Source organism: Rhineura floridana, chromosome 3 (assembly GCF_030035675.1).
Source record: "Rhineura floridana isolate rRhiFlo1 chromosome 3, rRhiFlo1.hap2, whole genome shotgun sequence".
Taxonomy (NCBI): domain Eukaryota; kingdom Metazoa; phylum Chordata; class Lepidosauria; order Squamata; family Rhineuridae; genus Rhineura; species Rhineura floridana.
The window spans coordinates 2371370-2388678 of NC_084482.1; the positions used below are offsets into that span (position 1 = coordinate 2371370).

General features: G+C 46.5%; 2 protein-coding genes across 4 annotated transcripts in view; both read right to left on the bottom strand.

Moving 5' to 3' along the window:
• LOC133379145 (structural maintenance of chromosomes protein 1A-like) overlaps positions 1-10194 on the bottom strand; it is a 39491-nt gene extending 29297 nt beyond the window's left edge. For all 3 annotated transcript variants that reach the window (XM_061613794.1, XM_061613796.1, XM_061613795.1), the window contains exons 1-9: positions 10047-10194; positions 8116-8228; positions 7093-7296; positions 6179-6417; positions 4754-5012; positions 3677-3817; positions 1141-1223; positions 627-834; positions 330-515 (exon numbers count right to left, since the gene is read on the bottom strand). In XM_061613794.1, the coding sequence (XP_061469778.1) occupies positions 330-515; positions 627-834; positions 1141-1223; positions 3677-3817; positions 4754-5012; positions 6179-6417; positions 7093-7296; positions 8116-8228; positions 10047-10179 (1566 nt within the window). In that variant the 5' untranslated portion in view covers positions 10180-10194. The remainder of the gene's footprint in view (positions 1-329; positions 516-626; positions 835-1140; positions 1224-3676; positions 3818-4753; positions 5013-6178; positions 6418-7092; positions 7297-8115; positions 8229-10046) is intronic.
• Positions 10195-13587: 3393 nt separating this feature from the next.
• On the bottom strand, positions 13588-17205 carry LOC133379148 (structural maintenance of chromosomes protein 1A-like). The gene is made up of 2 exons (XM_061613802.1): positions 16855-17205; positions 13588-14061 (listed from the first exon to the last, which is right to left on the bottom strand). The coding sequence occupies exons 1-2, from the start codon at positions 16961-16963 to the stop codon at positions 13844-13846; spliced, it is 327 nt and encodes a 108-aa protein (XP_061469786.1). The 5' UTR covers positions 16964-17205; the 3' UTR covers positions 13588-13843.
• Between the last annotated feature and the right edge of the window lie 104 nt (positions 17206-17309).

Genomic DNA, 17309 nt, shown 5'->3' on the forward strand with positions numbered 1-17309 from the left:
ATTAAGTTTTGTCCTCATCCATCAATTAATCAACTAAACTAGTGGATTCAATATATATATATTGATGCAGTGTCTGAGCAGTTTGTGTCTGGAGGTGGGCAGAGGACTACAAAGTGACAAATTTATGCCAATTTGTATACCCTTCATGAAGTTACTCCAACCAGTGAACTCAAAAATTCCAGTCAAGAGAAAGGCCACCTTACCACAAAGAGGCAGGCTAGCTCAAACATGGACATTTATCTGTCTTCTCAATTTCTGCCCCGAGAAGCTCAGGCAGCATACATGGGGGTCCAAGTCCATGACAAAGCCTCAGCCTCGTTAGGCCTCACCTCAAGGTAGTCAAGCGGCAGAAAAGTCTCAGGCTCTCCTCGCTGCTCCTTGATGTACTGGATGCAGTCCCGGCCAGTCTTCTCTGAGTCAACAATGATGGCATCCATGTTCTTGCCCAGCACCTTGGTGACAGCTATCTGATACTTCTTCTGGGTTGGCTGGCAGAGATCAATTAGACGCCCATACTGCGGGAAGCAAGGAAGAATGAGCCGTTCTGCCCCATCATCCTTCTGCCATACACCCCATGCTCAGCCCTGATGCACTTGTTGTTTCTGCTGTTCTGAAGTGTCACCTACCACAGAGCCAGGATAGAGCCGCTTGATGCTTTCCATGATCTCGGCCTTGCGCTGCTGCCGGCTGTTCTCCTGCCGGTCAATGCGAGCATCCCCCAGCTGTTCCATCACCTGGTTCAGCTCTTTGTTGATCTCATCAATCCGGCATTTTGCCAGCTCCACCTCCTCCGTCAGCTCCCCCTCCAGCTTATTTTGCTCTTCCAAGGACTGCCTACAGAAGGAGCAGTGAGAAGATGGCGCAGAAGCTCCCTGAGGACTTTGTGCCTGAATCATATCCAGTGGCACTGTGTCGGCGGGACTAACACGATGGCTTACAGCAGGGATGGGGAAACTATAGTCCTCCAGAGGCTGCTGGACTACAATTCCCATCGTTCACCACCTCTGCTTATAGAGTGGCTTCCTAAGCAACCCCAACATGAAGCCCACCTTGCTTATCCCTTCCCTATATGGCCTACTCAAGGCACACACACCTCTCCAACATTATGAGGAGGATTACATGCCACCTCCTTGGTCTTACTTGCTAGTGGCGATGTACTCCTCCAACTTCTCAATGTGCTTCTGGTTTTCTTCAATCTCCCGCAATTTCTGCTTTATCTTGGCCTACAAAACAAGATGAAGAAAACAAATCAAGGAGCTTAGCTCAAAGCCAGGGCCCAATTCAACCACTTATAAACCACTTAAAGGTTTCTCACAGTCAAGCAGTATATACATTTTGTTAAATAAATACACCAATGCCAAGTGCAAGGCTTTGACTCCCTCAATGAGAACCACCTCATCATTAGGAACCAACAAGGTCACCTAACCTATTGGTGTTCAATAAATTAGTTGAAAACTAGATCATCTAAGAGGCATCAAAGACATCTTTTAGAGAAATAAAGAGAAAGACTGACAGGCAGAGAGCCAAGTGGAGAAAAGTCTAGAAAAACAGACCACTCTGGATATACAAAGAGATAAACAAAAGACACAAACATTAAAAAGTAGGCCCCACATTGTAGTTAGGATTAAAGGTCGGTCTTGGGTATGAACAAGCAAAAAGCCTCTGGATCGCACCTGTTTCATGGAAGAAGGAAATTCTATCCTTCAAGCTTCCCTTACAGCAGGTCTGGGGAACCTTTTGCTCTCTCCGTATGTTGCTGAACTCCCATCAGGCCCAGCAAACATGACCAGTGGCAAGGGACGATGACAGTTATAGTTCAGCAACATCTGGAGGGCCACAGGTTCCTCAAACCTAATCTTCATTTTCCTTTGGAACATTTTATTTAATAAAATTTATATACCACTTGATTGTAATAAAACCGCAAAGTGGTTTATAAAAAAAATATTAAAACACTGGAACTATCAATAGACAGTGAAAAACATGTATTTAAAACCATTGCCTGTCAACACCGCCTGTTGCCTGTCAACAATTCCTAAAATTTTCCGGCAGCAGCTTTCCCTAACATGGTGCCCTCCAGACGCTTTGGACTACAACACCCATCAGCCCCAGCCAGCACTGCCAACTGTGAAGGATTATTGAAGTTGTAGTCCAAAACATCTGGAGAACATGAGGTTGGGGGAAGGCTGTCCTACATAGATGCTGCTGAGGCCTCAAGCCATTTCTATTCATACTTCCTCATCAGCCCCAGTGAACCATTTTCTTTCTGGCCCTTACGTGCTCTCCCAACCCTTACTAGCTGTTTTTCCTTTAAAAATTCCAAGATCCTCCAGCCTCTCTTTATAGAGCAGGGATGGGGAACCTGTAGCCCTCCAGATGTTACTAGACTACAACTCCCATGATCTGACCATTGGTCATGCTGCTTGGGGCTGATGGGACTTGTGGCCCAGCAACATCTAGAGCAGCCTTTCCCAACCAGTGTGCCTCCAGATGTTGTTGGACCACAACTCCCATCAGCCTCAGTCAGCATTGCCAATGGTCAGGAAAGATGGGACTTGTGGTCCAACAACATCTGGAGGCACACTGGTTGGGAAAGGCCGATCTAGAGAGCCGCAGGATCCCCACCCCGTTATACAGCAAGTGTTTCAAATCCCAATACAGCTGGGTTTTTCAAAAAAACGAAGTGTCTGAAATTGGACACTGAACTCTGCTAAGGCCTAGTTAGACCTGCTCAGACTGCAATACCTCAGCGTTTGCACTACCATGAGTCTTAACTTTTTACTTATTTATTTATTACATTTATACCCCGCCTTTCTTTTCATAACAGAAACCCAAGGCAGCTTACATATGGTTCCCAGGTGGTCTCCCATCCAGGCACTGACCAGACCTGACCCTGCTTAGCTTCAGCAGGGTGCTGGCCTCATGCGCCTTCAGACCTCAGCCTGGGATATTGGCCTATTTTTAAAAAAAACATCTCCACAATGAGTTAGTATCAAGTTGGTTTATCTCTTATTTCCCCTCACTAGCAATGTTTCCATTTTCAGTCTCTCTCTCTCTGCTTCCCATCCCCCTGCTGGCACTTATGCTATACGGTTCTGCAGGGAACCATTTTCTCCCCAATGCTTTTAACCGCTACATGATGCCATTCGGAGCAGTCACTAGGGAATTTGAAGCATGGCGTCATCGATATGACACTAGTAAGGTTGAAAATTACATATAATACATATCTATATGTAAGCTGTTAGGGCTCCTCACGCTTTTGCTTTTGCCTGCTCATTGCCTGAAGTCTTTTCTCACATGGCTTTTTGAGAAGTGTAAGCTGAGGTGATAGTAAGAAAGTAGGCCCGGGGGGGGGTGGGGGGAGAAGAGGAGGCTCTGTGACGACTGATGAAAAGGACAGGGAAACCTGGTCAGTAAAAAACAAATGCGAGATAAGAGAAGTTATGCAGTTACACTCAGTTTGCCTGATTTTTAAAAAATAATATTTATTTGAAATACTATTTATTTGTCTAATTTATCTAACATGCAGATTCTTGAAGCAGAATCTGGATCTCCTGGGTGCAGGTGGGCTTTTTTGTTGTTTTAAGGCATAGAGTCTGCGCATTCCTGGGTACAGGGCATGCAGGCTGAGTTCTGGGGATTTTCTCCAGCAGGGAGATCAAGTCAGGGTAAAACTCACCTCAGTCTCTACTTTCTTCCTCTCCTCCAGATCAAGGCGGTCCTGATCCGCCTTCTGATCACGGTTGAATTTCTCCAGTTCCTGGGCCAGGGTGGCCGCTCTCTTGCTGGCCTCCTCCTTCAGCCGGTGATATTTTTTCACCTGTTTTGTAAGGGTGGGAACAAAAGAGAATGAACCTGTGGAATTTGGGGACACCTGCCCAGGATTCCATGCCCCACGACAGAGCAGTAGTTGCCTTTGAGGCAGGAAGCCCCTCCAGGGGAACAGCTACCCAGATATTTAAGTTGGGCCGCAACACTTCATTATGTGCTTACAAAGGCCATTATTTCCTCCTTGGTCCAATCTGGGCATTAAGGCACACCATGAATGAGAACACCCTTCATGAAGCTCCTGGAATATTTCTCTGCCCTTGTCTGAACACACCTCAGACTTCTGCACTGCACGAAACAACTTATCTCCTCAGTATATTATTTGAGAAGGGGACATCCATACTGAGATGAGCACACAGTTTGCAGGCTTAAAAAACGCAAAATCACTCTCTGACACCTTAACTGGAACCGCCTCTCCCCATACAAATTTGTATGAGAACTTTGCTTTACATCCCAGACCTTTCTCTATACCCCCCTACCAAAAGGTTATGTGGTGGGTAGATGTCAAAGACAGAACCTTTTTGGTGATGATGGCCTTCCAAGAGAAGTATGCCTGGCCCATCCACTGGCTTCTTGTAGGGGAACTCTGGAGGCTACTTTAGTTCAGTGGACACTTTTGTTTATTTATTTATTTTGCTTGGTGCTTTTTAAAACTGATGGCTGCTTTTAAGTCACTCTCATTTTACTGCTGTAACTTCTTGAGTTATTTTGCTATATTGTATTTCAGACTCTTCAGTGTCACCCTGAGCATATTTTGCTATAAAAGGTGGAATTCAGATTATAGATATAATTTTTTTTAATGTAGAGAGGGGGGGCTTCAGTATAAGGCGGCTCCTTTTCTCTTAATTTTCTATCACCCTGAGTCAGATGAAGCACGATGCCTCCAACAGTACCGAAGTATCCATCTTAGTCATTCCCTTGACCGCACCTGGTTCTCCTCCAATGTGAGGTCCCGGCCTTGGCTCTGGCTCTCCTCTTCCATGCGCTCCTCAAACTCCTGCCGAGCCTTTTCCACAGACAGCATCTCCTTCTCCAGCTCATCCATATCACCCTTGCGCTTCTTGTACTGTTTCTGGGCATTTTGGAGGGACTTCTTGGCAGCTTCCAGTTTTTTGATCTTGTGAGAAGTATTTTCCTTGGCCTTGATGTACTGGGGGCGTTTCTGGTTCAACTCAGAATCTTTCTCTCTGCCAAAACACCATGTTTGTTTAAAAATATATATTCTGTGTCCAAGTTCCACAAGAATGGAAGACATACTACCACTCTAGATTAATATACTATAAAACAGAGGTGGGGAACCACTGGCCCTCCAGATGTTGTTGGATGCTAACTCCCATCAGCCCCAGCCAGCGTGGCAGATAGTAAGGGATGATGAAAGTTGTAGTACAGTAACTTCTGGAGGGCAACAGGTTCCTCATCCCTGTTGTAGAAGAATAATGACAAAACAGGTTCCTCATCCCAGTTAGAAAAACTTGATCACCATTAATGCTATCCTCATCCTCATAAGCATCAAAGGAAGCCCCCAAATGCTGTTTTAAAAGCAACCCAGACCTTTGATGATTAGCTTGAAAAACAACAACCAACATGCTTTAAGGCAGGGATGGGGAAGTTGTGGCCCTGTAGATGTTGCTGGACAATAATTCCCATGATGTCTGGCAATTGACCACACTGGTTGGGAATGATGGGAATTGTAATCCACCAACATCTGTAGGGCCACAGGCTTTCCACTCCTGATTTAAGACCAGTGGGTAATACAGCAGGAGGAGGAATGTGCACCCTCTGAAACCTTCCACATTCTATCCCAAATGTACCCTTATTCTGAGCTCTGATGCCATTTGGGACACAGTAACAGAGTTTTCAGCACCAGCAGGGAAGGGAAATCCAACTTCAGATCTCCCTCAGATATATCTTATGGTCCCTGAGATGCCTTCCCAAAGACCATGGGATTGCACCCTTAGTCAATCATATGGATTTGAGTCAATATGGATTTGAGTCAGACACCTCTCCATCATGACTTCCAATATGCACACCCATTTGTAATCTGGCCCGCACTCTGTAGCATGGCTCACTTTCTTGAGTTATTTATCCTTCAGGATACCCGGTCTGTATGCATTTAAATCTGTTGTGGATAGTATAAAGGAATTCAGGGCTGGTCTTGGCTTCAGGGTCCCCATATGCAACACTTTATGGTTAACGTGAACAAATATTGATCAGTTAGCTGGCACATTTTTAGGGTTCGTTGTTACACACAGATCTTGTATATGCAGGACACTCCAGGTTTTGATTTTTAAAGAACATCCCAGAATTGTGAATGTTGACCCTGCCCCTGCATTCCAAACACCATCAGCCTTACTTGATCTCCTTCTCAATTTGCTGCTGCTCCCTCATCACTTTGCCCAGCTCCTTCTTCTTATCCTTGAGCTCATCCTCCACTTTGTCCATGCGCTTCTTGTCCTTATCAATCTCTTTGTTCTTAGAGGCCAGCTCCTTGTTCAGTTTTTCAATTTCAGCTTCATTGTGGTACAGCTTGAAGAGCTGCAACTGGACTTGGGCTCGCACAACCTCATCCTTCAGGCGCTGGTACCGATCCGCCTGGCCCCCAAGAAAGGTGAACATAGAGCCTCATAAACTATGGCATCACGGTCCAAACCTAAAGAACCTCAATCCCAAGCACTAAAAAGAGAGACTCAAAATAAATGCATTATTAGCATTGTAATTAGCAACAATGCCCAGCCGCCCTGGGCTCCTACTGGAAGGAAGGGCAGGATATAAATAAATAAGCAACAACACCCCCCCACCATCACCACACACTTTCTGCTACAATCCTAGCTCTACTTACCTGGAAGTAAACTGAATTCAATAGGACTGACTTCTAAGTAGCGAGGTCAGGATTGCATTATTAGGTCGCAGTTCTATCTATGCTTACCTAAGAGCACATCTCACTGGACTCAATGGGATTTACTCCCGGGACTGGCCCAGGTTGACCAAGGTGGTGTGTGAAGCCATGTGACCGAGGAAGGGAAAGGGTGAGTTTTGCTCTGGAACTGAATTTGGAAGATATTCAGCAGAAAATAGGGGCAGTGTCTGCGGTTGAGGAGATGAAACCAGGAAGAAGATGGGTGTGGAGCAGGGCGATTTAAAACAGGATAGTTGCCCACTCCAAATGCAAAGAAAATATGGTTTCCATCACAGAAGCGCCAAGGGATAGAGCAACACCACTGTGGACCATAAAAGAACCACGGACCAACAGCCACTTTCAGTTTTTACCTCTTCTTTCTCCTGTTTGGCCTCCTTACGCTCTGCTGCAATGTTCTTCTTGCAATGGTAATTGAACTGGGTGTCTTCCTCTGCCTTGACCATCTCCTTCTTGTGTTTGTCATACTCCTGAGCCAGCTCCCCTGAGCGACTGATCTCCTCAAACAGAGCTGTGCGCTCCTTGGGGTTCTTCATGGCAATAGATTCCACCGCACCCTGGGACAGGGAAAACAGACAACATCAGAACAGGCCAAGAGCTCCACCTCATCCAATTGTCTCCATACTTCTGGCATGGACTGAATAATGTGTGACAATGCAGAGGGAGAGATGCCACCAATGGCACAAGCAGCAGAAGTTTGTGGCACACCTAAATGCGGCCGGTCTGAATTTTGATCTGCCATTTCCACACCGCCTTGTTGCCAGCTCCCCAGATCAGTATGCTAGAGGCAAAACCAACTCCAAGGCAGAGGAGTTTGCATTTGTACTTTAGGGCTCACTAGAATGACACCATTATCTCCCACTTCAGACTCATAGGGACAGAGAAAGATGCTTTGAACAAGGTCAAACCACTGATCCACATAGCTCATTACTGTCTACGCTGACTGGCAGTGGTTCTCCAGGGTTTCAGAGAGGAGTCTTCCCCACAGGAGCATGTTAGATAACAAGGCTTGTTCAAATTATTATATGTTAAAATAAAGGTTGGCCACTGCAGGATCCACTAAGCCTGAATCTCACACAGGTATTCCTTCCTCCTTGCCGGATTACATGAACCCATCCCAGAATTCAAGCAGAGTCCATACTATATCCCAGAGTTCACAACTACCAGCCTTGATGGCTGTGTACTACCTTCATTGTGGGAGGCAAAAGGCCTTTGGATATACCAGTTGCCAGGAAATACAAGTGGGAAGAACGCCAGGAAATACAAGTGGGAAGGCCTGCGTGCTTGGGCTGCCAATGTGGATTCAGGGCAGGGAAATACCAATGAATTTCAATGCATGCATGCTTGGAGAGGCTATAAATATGACAAAAGCTTACCTGGAAGACTAGAAAGTTCCTAGCTTTTATCAGAATGCCCAGTTTCTCCAGCTCCTCGCTGTATTCGCTCAGCTGTACCACTTTGTTGTTTATTTTGTACTCCGATGAGCTTCCTAGAAGACAAACATCTCATTTACCTTATCCAGACAAAACTAGAAACCCAAGACCTGGCCAGCTCCTGGAGGACTTCAACCCCCTCCCCAGTCCTGAAAGTGATGGTAGGGACAGAAAACAAGGGACACAAAAAACAGGACGGCACCAATAGATTTAGGAGTCTTGGTCATTTCTGAGCATAATACTACTGCTGCAGAAAACCAAGGCAAAAACATTTCAGTGCCATTCTGAGGAAAATAATACAGGAGGTAGGAATTGCTATAATATTAAGGGCCAGATGGGGCTTCAGCTTTGGTCACTGAAGTGCAATCCTACACATATCCAGGGCTGTGGAGTTGGAGTCGTGGAGTCGGGAGCAATTCTGGGTGGAGTCAGAGTCGGTAGAAATGTTCTGACTCCTTCATAAATGGCAAATGTATATTAACTAGTAATAACAAATTTACTGTAGTAAAATGGGAGCACAAGGCATTTCATCACCACCACGTGAATCCAGATCTTGGAAAAGTTACTTTTTTAAGCTACAATTCCCATCAGCCCCAGGGATTGGGCTCGTGGATTCACGTGGTGGTGATGAAATGCCTTGTGCTCCCATTTTACTACAGTAAATGTGTTATTACTAGTTAATATACATTTGCCATTTTTGAAGGAGTCGGAGTCAGACAGTAGAAAAACAGAGGAGTCAGAGTCGGAGTCGAAGGTCTGGCGTACCGACTCCACAGCTCTGCACATGTCTATTCAGAAATAAGTCCCACTGAGTTCAAACAGGGCTTACTTTCAAGTAAGTCTGTAAAGGATTGCAGCCTAAGGCTACACTATTATACACACTTCCAAGGGAATAAGCCCCACTGAACACAATGGGGCTCACTTCAGAGCAAACTTGTGTTGCAATATTCCATCCATTTTCCTATGGCAAAGGCGTCATCCTCCCTTACCTAACCCCGTTCAATGCAGTCCAGACGTCTGAGCTTCAGCTGCCAACTCCTGGCAACATCGCATACCAGAGACCCCAATCCTACAGAAGAATATTCCCCCAAATTTCTCCACTCTGCCCTGCAAGCTCACCTACAATGACCCTTGCAAATGTGCGATCTTAAGAACATAAGAACATAAGAACATAAGAAGAGCCTGCTGGATCAGGCCAGTGGCCCATCTAGTCCAGCATCCTGTTCTCACAGTGGCCAACCAGGTGCCTGGGGGAAGCCCGCAAGCAGGACCCGAGTGCAAGAACACTCTCCCCTCCTGAGGCTTCCGGCAACTGGTTTTCAGAAGCATGCTGCCTCTGACTAGGGTGGCAGAGCACAGCCATCATGGCTAGTAGCCATTGATAGCCCTGTCCTCCATGAATTTGTCTAATCTTCTTTTAAAGCCGTCCAAGCTGGTGGCCATTACTGTATCTTGTGGGAGCAAATTCCATAGTTTAACTATGCGCTGAGTAAAGAAGTACTTCCTTTTGTCTGTCCTGAATCTTCCAACATTCAGCTTCTTTGAATGTCCACGAGTTCTAGTATTATGAGAGAGGGAGAAGAACCTTTCTCTATCCACCCTCTCAATGCCATGCATAATTTTATACACTTCTATCATGTCTCCTCTGACCCGCCTTTGCTCTAAACTAAAAAGCCCCAAATGCTGCAACCTTTCCTCGTAAGGGAGTCGCTCCATCCCCTTGATCATTCTGGTTGCCCTCTTCTGAACCTTTTCCAACTCTATAATATCCTTTTTGAGATGAGGCGACCAGAACTGTACACAGTATTCCAAATGCGGCCGCACCATAGATTTATACAACGGCATTATGATATCGGCTGTTTTATTTTCAATACCTTTCCGAATTATTGCTAGCATGGAATTTGCCTTTTTCACAGCTGCCGCACACTGGGTCGACATTTTCATCGTGCTGTCCACTACAACCCCGAGGTCTCTCTCCTGGTCGGTCACTGCCAGTTCAGACCCCATGAGCGTATATGTGAAATTCAGATTTTTTGCTCCAATATGCATAATTTTACACTTGTTTATATTGAATTGCATTTGCCATTTTTCCGCCCATTCACTCAGTTTGGAGAGATCTTTTTGGAGCTCTTCGCAATCCCTTTTTGTTTTAACAACCCTGAACAATTTAGTGTCGTCAGCAAACTTGGCCACTTCACTGCTCACTCCTAATTCTAGGTCATTAATGAACAAGTTGAAAAGTACAGGTCCCAATACCGATCCCTGAGGGACTCCACTTTCTACAGCCCTCCATTGGGAGAACTGTCTGTTTATTCCTACTCTCTGCTTTCTGCTTCTTAACCAATTCCTTATCCACAAGAGGACCTCTCCTCTTATTCCATGACTGCTAAGCTTCCTCAGAAGCCTTTGGTGAGGTACCTTGTCAAACGCTTTTTGAAAGTCTAAGTACACTATGTCCACTGGATCACCTCTATCTATATGCTTGTTGACACTCTCAAAGAATTCTAATAGGTTACTGAGACAGGACTTTCCCTTGCAGAAGCCATGCTGGCTCTGCTTCAGCAAGGCTTGTTCTTCTATGTGCTTAGTTAATCTAGCTTTAATCATACTTTCTACCAGTTTTCCAGGGACAGAAGTTAAGCTAACTGGCCTGTAATTTCCGGGATCCCCTCTGGATCCCTTTTTGAAGATTGGCGTTACATTTGCCACTTTCCAGTGCTCAGGCACGGAGGAGGACCCGAGGGACAAGTTACATATTTTAGTTAGCAGATCAGCAATTTCACCTTTGAGTTCTTTGAGAACTCTCGGGTGGATGCCATCCGGGCCCGGTGATTTGTCAGTTTTTATATTGTCCATTAAGCTTAGAACTTCCTCTCTCGTTACCACTATTTGTCTTAGTTCCTCAGAATCCCTTCCTGCAAATGTTAGTTCAGGTTCAGGGATCTGCCCTATATCTTCCACTGTGAAGACAGATGCAAAGAATTCATTTAGCTTCTCTGCAATCTCCTTATCGTTCTTTAGTACACCTTTGACTCCCTTATCATCCAAGGGTCCAATCGCCTCCCTAGATGGTCTCCTGCTTTGAATGTATTTATAGAATTTTTTGTTGTTGGTTTTTATGTTCTTAGCAATGTGCTCCTCAAATTCTTTTTTAGCATCCCTTATTGTCTTCTTGCATTTCTTTTGCCACAGTTTGTGTTCTTTTTTATTTTCTTCATTCGGACAAGACTTCCATTTTCTGAAGGAAGACTTTTTGCCTCTAAGAGCTTCCTTGACTTTGCTCGTTAACCATGCTGGCATCTTCTTGGCCCTGGCGGTACCTTTTCTGATCTGCGGTATGCACTCCAGTTGAGCTTCTAATTTAGTGTTTTTAAACAACTTCCAAGCATTTTTGAGTGATGTGACCCTCTGGACTTTGTTTTTCAGCTTTCTTTTTACCAATCCCCTCATTTTTGTGAAGTTTCCTCTTTTGAAGTCAAATGTGACCGTGTTGGATTTTCTTGGCAATTGGCCAATTACATGTATGTTTAATTTAATAGCACTGTGGTCACTGCTCCCAATCGGTTCGACAACACTTACATCTCGCACCAGGTCCCAGTCCCCACTGAGGATTAAGTCCAGGGTTGCCGTCCCTCTGGTCGGTTCCATGACCAACTGGTCTAGGGCATAGTCATTTAGAATATCTAGAAATTTTGCTTCTTTGTCATGACTGGAACACATATGCGGCCAGTCTATGTCTGGGTAGTTGAAGTCACCCATTATTACCACATTTCCTAGTTTGGATGCTTCCTCAATTTCATATCTCATCTCAAGGTCTCCCTGAGCATTTTGATCAGGGGGACGATAGATCGTTCCCAGTATTAAGTCCCTCCTGGGGCACGGTATCACCACCCACAACGATTCTGTGGAGGAGTCTGCCTCTTTTGGGGTTTCGAGCTTGCTGGATTCAATCCCTTCTTTCACGTATAGAGCGACTCCGCCACCAATACGTCCTTCCCTGTCCTTCCGATATAGTTTATATCCAGGGATAACCGTATCCCACTGGTTTTCTCCATTCCACCAGGTCTCCGTTATGCTCACTATATCAATGCTCTCCTCTAAGACCAAGCACTCCAGTTCTCCCATCTTGGTTCGCAGGCTCCTAGCATCAGCGTACAGGCACTTGTAAGCAGTGTCTCTCTTCAAGTGTCTTTGGCACTTGTGGTTAGACCTGTGGTAATTTTGCTCTTCTGAATTTATATCCTGTGCCCCTGCTCTCACAATGCCTACTTCTAGGCCTACCCCTTTTAAAATTTCATCATTTCTTTGGTTTTTATCCCAGGGGGGAGGTTTATTCCGAACCGGACCTTTCTCAGCTCCTGTCGGGTTTCCCCCCTCAGTCAGTTTAAAAGCTGCTCTGCTACCTTTTTAATTTTAAGTGCCAGCAGTCTGGTTCCATTCTGGTTCAAGTGGAGCCTGTCCCTTTTGTACAGGCCCGGCTTGTCCCAAAATGTTCCCCAGTGCCTAACAAATCCGAACCCTTCCACCCGACACCATCGTCTCATCCACGCATTGAGACTGCGAAGCTGGGCCTGTCTGTCTGGTCCTGCGCGTGGAACTGGTAGCATTTCAGAGAAAGCCACCTTGGAGGTCCTGGCTTTCAGCATCCTACCTAGCAACCTAAATTTTGCTTCCAGGACCTCACGGCTGCATTTCCCCATGTCGTTGGTGCCAACGTGCACCACGACCACTGACTCCTTCCCAGCACTGTCTACCAAACTATCTAAACGACAGGCGATATCCGCAACCTTCGCACCAGGCAGGCAAAACACCTTGCGGTCTACACGCCCATCACACACCCCACTGTCTATGTTCCTAATGATCGAATCACCCACTACAAGGATCCCTCCACCCCCTGGAGATATATCCTCGGCACGAGAGGATAGCTGCTCATCCCCCAAGGAATGGGTCCCTTCTAAGGGATCGTTTCCCTCTTCCTCAGCTGGATGCTCTCCTTCCCCAAGACCATCGTTGTCCATGATAGCAGGAGAGCTATCATTGTTGGAGTGGGACACAGCTATAACGTCCCTGAAGGCCTCCTCCACACACCTCTCTGCCTCTCTTAGCTTTTCCAGGTCCGCCACTTTGGCCTCAAGGAAATGAAGTCGTTCCCGGAGAGCCAGGAGCTCATTGCACTGAGAGCACACCCACGACTTCTGTCCAACAGGCAGATAGTCGTACATGCTGCAGGCGGTGCAAAACACTGGAAAGCCCCCACACCTCTGCTGGCTTCTTACCTGCATAGTTTTGTTTAAGGTTTACTACGTCAATGGGTTGGAGACTGCGGTTTAGTTGAGGTCAGGGAACAGATGGGCAGAGTGGGGGGCCCTGGCCTCCTCGCCCTGCTGCCAAACTCACTCTGCTGCTTAACTCGCCTTGATGCTTTGTCAGCTGGGGCCTTGACGCTTCATCAGCTGGGGCTCCCTCTAGCTCGTGGAGCAGGCTCCCTCGCTAGGGTGCTCTGACTTTATATGTGTGGCTGGTTCCTCCCAGCTACTGCTGCCAGCCAATGATGTGTTACTTGAGGCTGATGGCTATCAGCTGGGGCTTAACTCTTTAGTATTCTCTCAGGCTTCCTTCCTTCCTGAGCGAGGGGCGGGGCTGTTTAAGCTTTTGGCTGCTTTTAATCTAATCAAGGGGCTGCGCCTTCCAGGCAAGTCTTTTGTGTTTGTTGTTCTTCAGCACCATCTTCAGCACCATCTTCAGAGTAAACCATGCTGACAAATGCCCAGTTGGCAGCTGGCTTCCCTACCGGGGCCCCATGGATCAGATCTCGCAAGGTCTTTACTCTCAAATTGCTGGTCTTCTCACCAAGCACAAAGCTGATGGCATCCATGAGGTTTGATTTGCCTGGATGGAGGACAGCAAGAAAAAACAAAATGCATTTCAGCAAAGCGCTGTATGACTTTTCCTCCAGGTGTCATCTGAGCTTTCAGTTCCTGTGCCTTGGCCCTACACCCATGTTAACATGTGTCACAACCCTGTAACATATGAAGATTGCCTCTGAGCACGTGAAAATGTATTTCTCACACTGAATGCCTCCTTCAATCTGGGGCGGCGCAACACAGAGCTTTCTCCAAGACCTAAGCCTTGGCTTCTTCCTCTAAAAAATGAAGCACAGTTTCCCCTTACCTGACAGGTAGCACTTAAAATATCCTCAACCCACCTATTTCCCACTCTCCTTACCACAACCAAGTGTTCCTTTCTTGAATCAAGTGCAGACATAATGGAGCATCTTTCCCTTCTCTCCCACAGAAGTTAATTGAAGCCTTTCAGCCCAAATACCTCTTGCCACATTGGAGTGCCCCCTCCAGCAATTTAACCCTCAAACTTCCATCACTAAGTTGTTTCTCATCAATACCAACCCTCCGACAAGGCAAAAATCTTATCACAGTCTTCCTCTACCTTCACCATTAATTTAAAAACAACTGGGTGAGGCTGTGTCTTCTCAGCAATTGCACGACGAGCAGAAACTCTATTTAATTAAAGAGTCGCCTTCAATCGCTCCAGGGGCGCCGGCTTAGAAGATCATCCTTGAATGGCTCACTTCTTATACCTCCAGTAAAAGAGGCGAGGTTGGTGAGGACAAGGTCTACAGCCTTTTCTATCGCGGCTCCTATGCCTTGGAATTTGTTGCCAACTGACCTCTGTCAGGCCCCCTCCCTGTTATGCTTTTGGCGGACCTTGAAGACCTGGCTCTTTACCCAGGCGTGGGAAGGGGATTAGCCTGGCAGATTGCAGATCTTGGGGGGTTAAATTCAAATTTAGGCTGGCAGATTGCAGATCTTGGGGGGTTTAAATGTTTAAGCTTTTAATTTTTAATTTCTAATTTTTAGGATTCTGATTATGTTCATATGGAATGTACTTGTGTTTGGTTGTAAGTCGCCCAGAGTGGCAGATTAACCTCTGCCAGATGAGCGTCTAACAAATCTCATAAATAAAACACAGCACCTGCCATGCATTCAGATATTAGAGCCACCATAAGACTTCTCATCCAAGACCAAAACAAACTGCCCCCCAACATGCCTCCACCCAAGTCCTACAGCTGAAATAGTCTAACTAAATGCATTTGAATTTTCCCACATTTATCCCATGTCAACCTTGCCAGTGCTTCATAGATGTGTGTCTTGCATTGTCTGAATGCCAAGACAAGCCACAGGCTGTCCAGAAGTGTCCCAGAACTCCCATACAATAGGCTGGCCACTTGTGCCAGAAGATGGGAGGCTACTAGATTTTGCAGGCTCTGACCTGATGCAGCCATTTATTCCAGGATGCAGAAGAATCAAAGTTAGCTGCTCTCAATGAAGTGGCCTAATGCATCTTTAAAAGAGTAACAGTTCCAGCCTTGCCCCTTCCATGCAGCCTCGACATATGCTGTACGCTTGCCTCTTTGGCCACATCATGTCAATAATTCCTGGTGCAGGAATTATTGACCTAAGAGGAAGCTGCTTGACACATCTTTGCATAATGCCTTACTCCAATCTGAGTCCTTTTAAATCAGCAAACTTGCAGGTAGGGGTGGGACAGCAACGCTGCCTGCATCTCTGCATCAGTCATAACTGGGATAATTCAATTGTTCTCAGATGAATAAGTGCAACCAGGAATGCCTGTCCTCAAAGAGGAGGCGGTCTGTTGCATCTCTGCATAAGTCTACCTTCACATTAAGAGGTACACCTAGAATATTGACTCACACAGAAACAGATATTTCTTCTCGATCATCTCTGTGCGCCAGAAACAGAATGATAGGCTCAAGTTACAGGAAGCCTGATTTCAACTGGACATCAGGAAAAACTTCCTAACTGTTAGAGCCATACGACAATGGAACCAATGACCTAGGGAGATGGTGGGTTCTCCAATACTGGAGGCATTCAAGAGGCAACTGGACAGCCACCTGTTGGGTATGCTTTAAGTTAGATTCCTGCACTGAGCAGGGGGTTGGACTCTATGGCCTTATGGGCCCCTTCCAACTATACTATTCTATGAAAGGGGTGCATATTTCTAAGAATAGGTCAGACACTTAGTTCTCAATGAAGCAAGTAAACCTGTACCTGGGTTTTAGTATTAACTGTATGTCTGCAATTCAAATGAAAAACTCTCCCTTAAATAACAACAACAATAATAATAAATCCCTGCACGCCAAAAGTTGGCAGTCAGGGAAGAGCGTTGTAGCCTAGCATCTCCTCAATGAGAATTAGGTCTATGACTTACTTGCCCTCACAGAAAGTCCTTCCCCCCTCTTGCCTCTGCGTTAGCCATCATGTTGAGCAGGCCTCCCAACTGGAAGGATGCAGCAGGCAGCCTCATCTTTGAGGGCAGGTAACTCTCCACTGCCCATCTCTGTATCAGGAAGGTACTGAACGATGGCAGCTATCCATAGTTGATACAAATGAGCAAGCAGAAAAAGTCCCCCCCCGTTCCACGTCAAGCAACACTCGCTGATCATAAGCAAGGGAGTCCCAGAACAGCGACTCATGCAGGGATGCACCGCACACTTCAGCGGGACCTTCCTCTTCGTGAATCCCGTCGAGAAAACCGAGTGAGAAATATTGAGATCTAGTGTTTGGTTCTCTCCCCACACTCCTCCTCCTCCTCCTCCCCCCATAGCAGAAATTTCATCTCCCCCACCCCCGCCGCCCCGCGTACCGGATCCATTGGGCCCGATGATGGCCGTGAAGCGCCGGAAAGGCCCGATGATTTGCCGCCCCTTGTAAGATTTGAAATTCTCGATCTCGATCAGTTTCAGGAACCCCATTTCGGGGGTTACGAGGGAGGGGAACAGAAACGGGATTGGAAGTACAGGGCCCGGTAGGAGACACAGGACAACAGGGGCCCTCGGTCAAAACCTCGGGGCCCCCGTAGCCGACCACTCCTGCCCGCTTTCGACGACAAGGACGTGAGCCTGGAAATCTCACGAGAGCTCACAACCACGATCCCACACTCTCAAAGGCTTCACTGTTCCCTAGTAAGGTCAGTGTAGCCGCCACGCCTCCTTCGAAATATCGACTGCTGATAGGGTGTCGCTGCCGAAAAAGTTTTGCATGTGTAGGTCCTCCTCCACCTCTCTCTAGATTAGGGGTTGGCCTTCTACTAACGGCGCT

Bases quoted from the DNA above. Each gene is read 5' to 3' on its own strand.
- LOC133379148 (XM_061613802.1), bottom strand. From the start codon at position 16,963: ATGGGGTTCCTGAAACTGATCGAGATCGAGAATTTCAAATCTTACAAG. The intron at 14,062-16,854 runs GTACGCGGGGCG...TCCTCCATCCAG, and splicing joins CATCGGGCCCAATGGATCCG to GCAAATCAAACCTCATGGAT.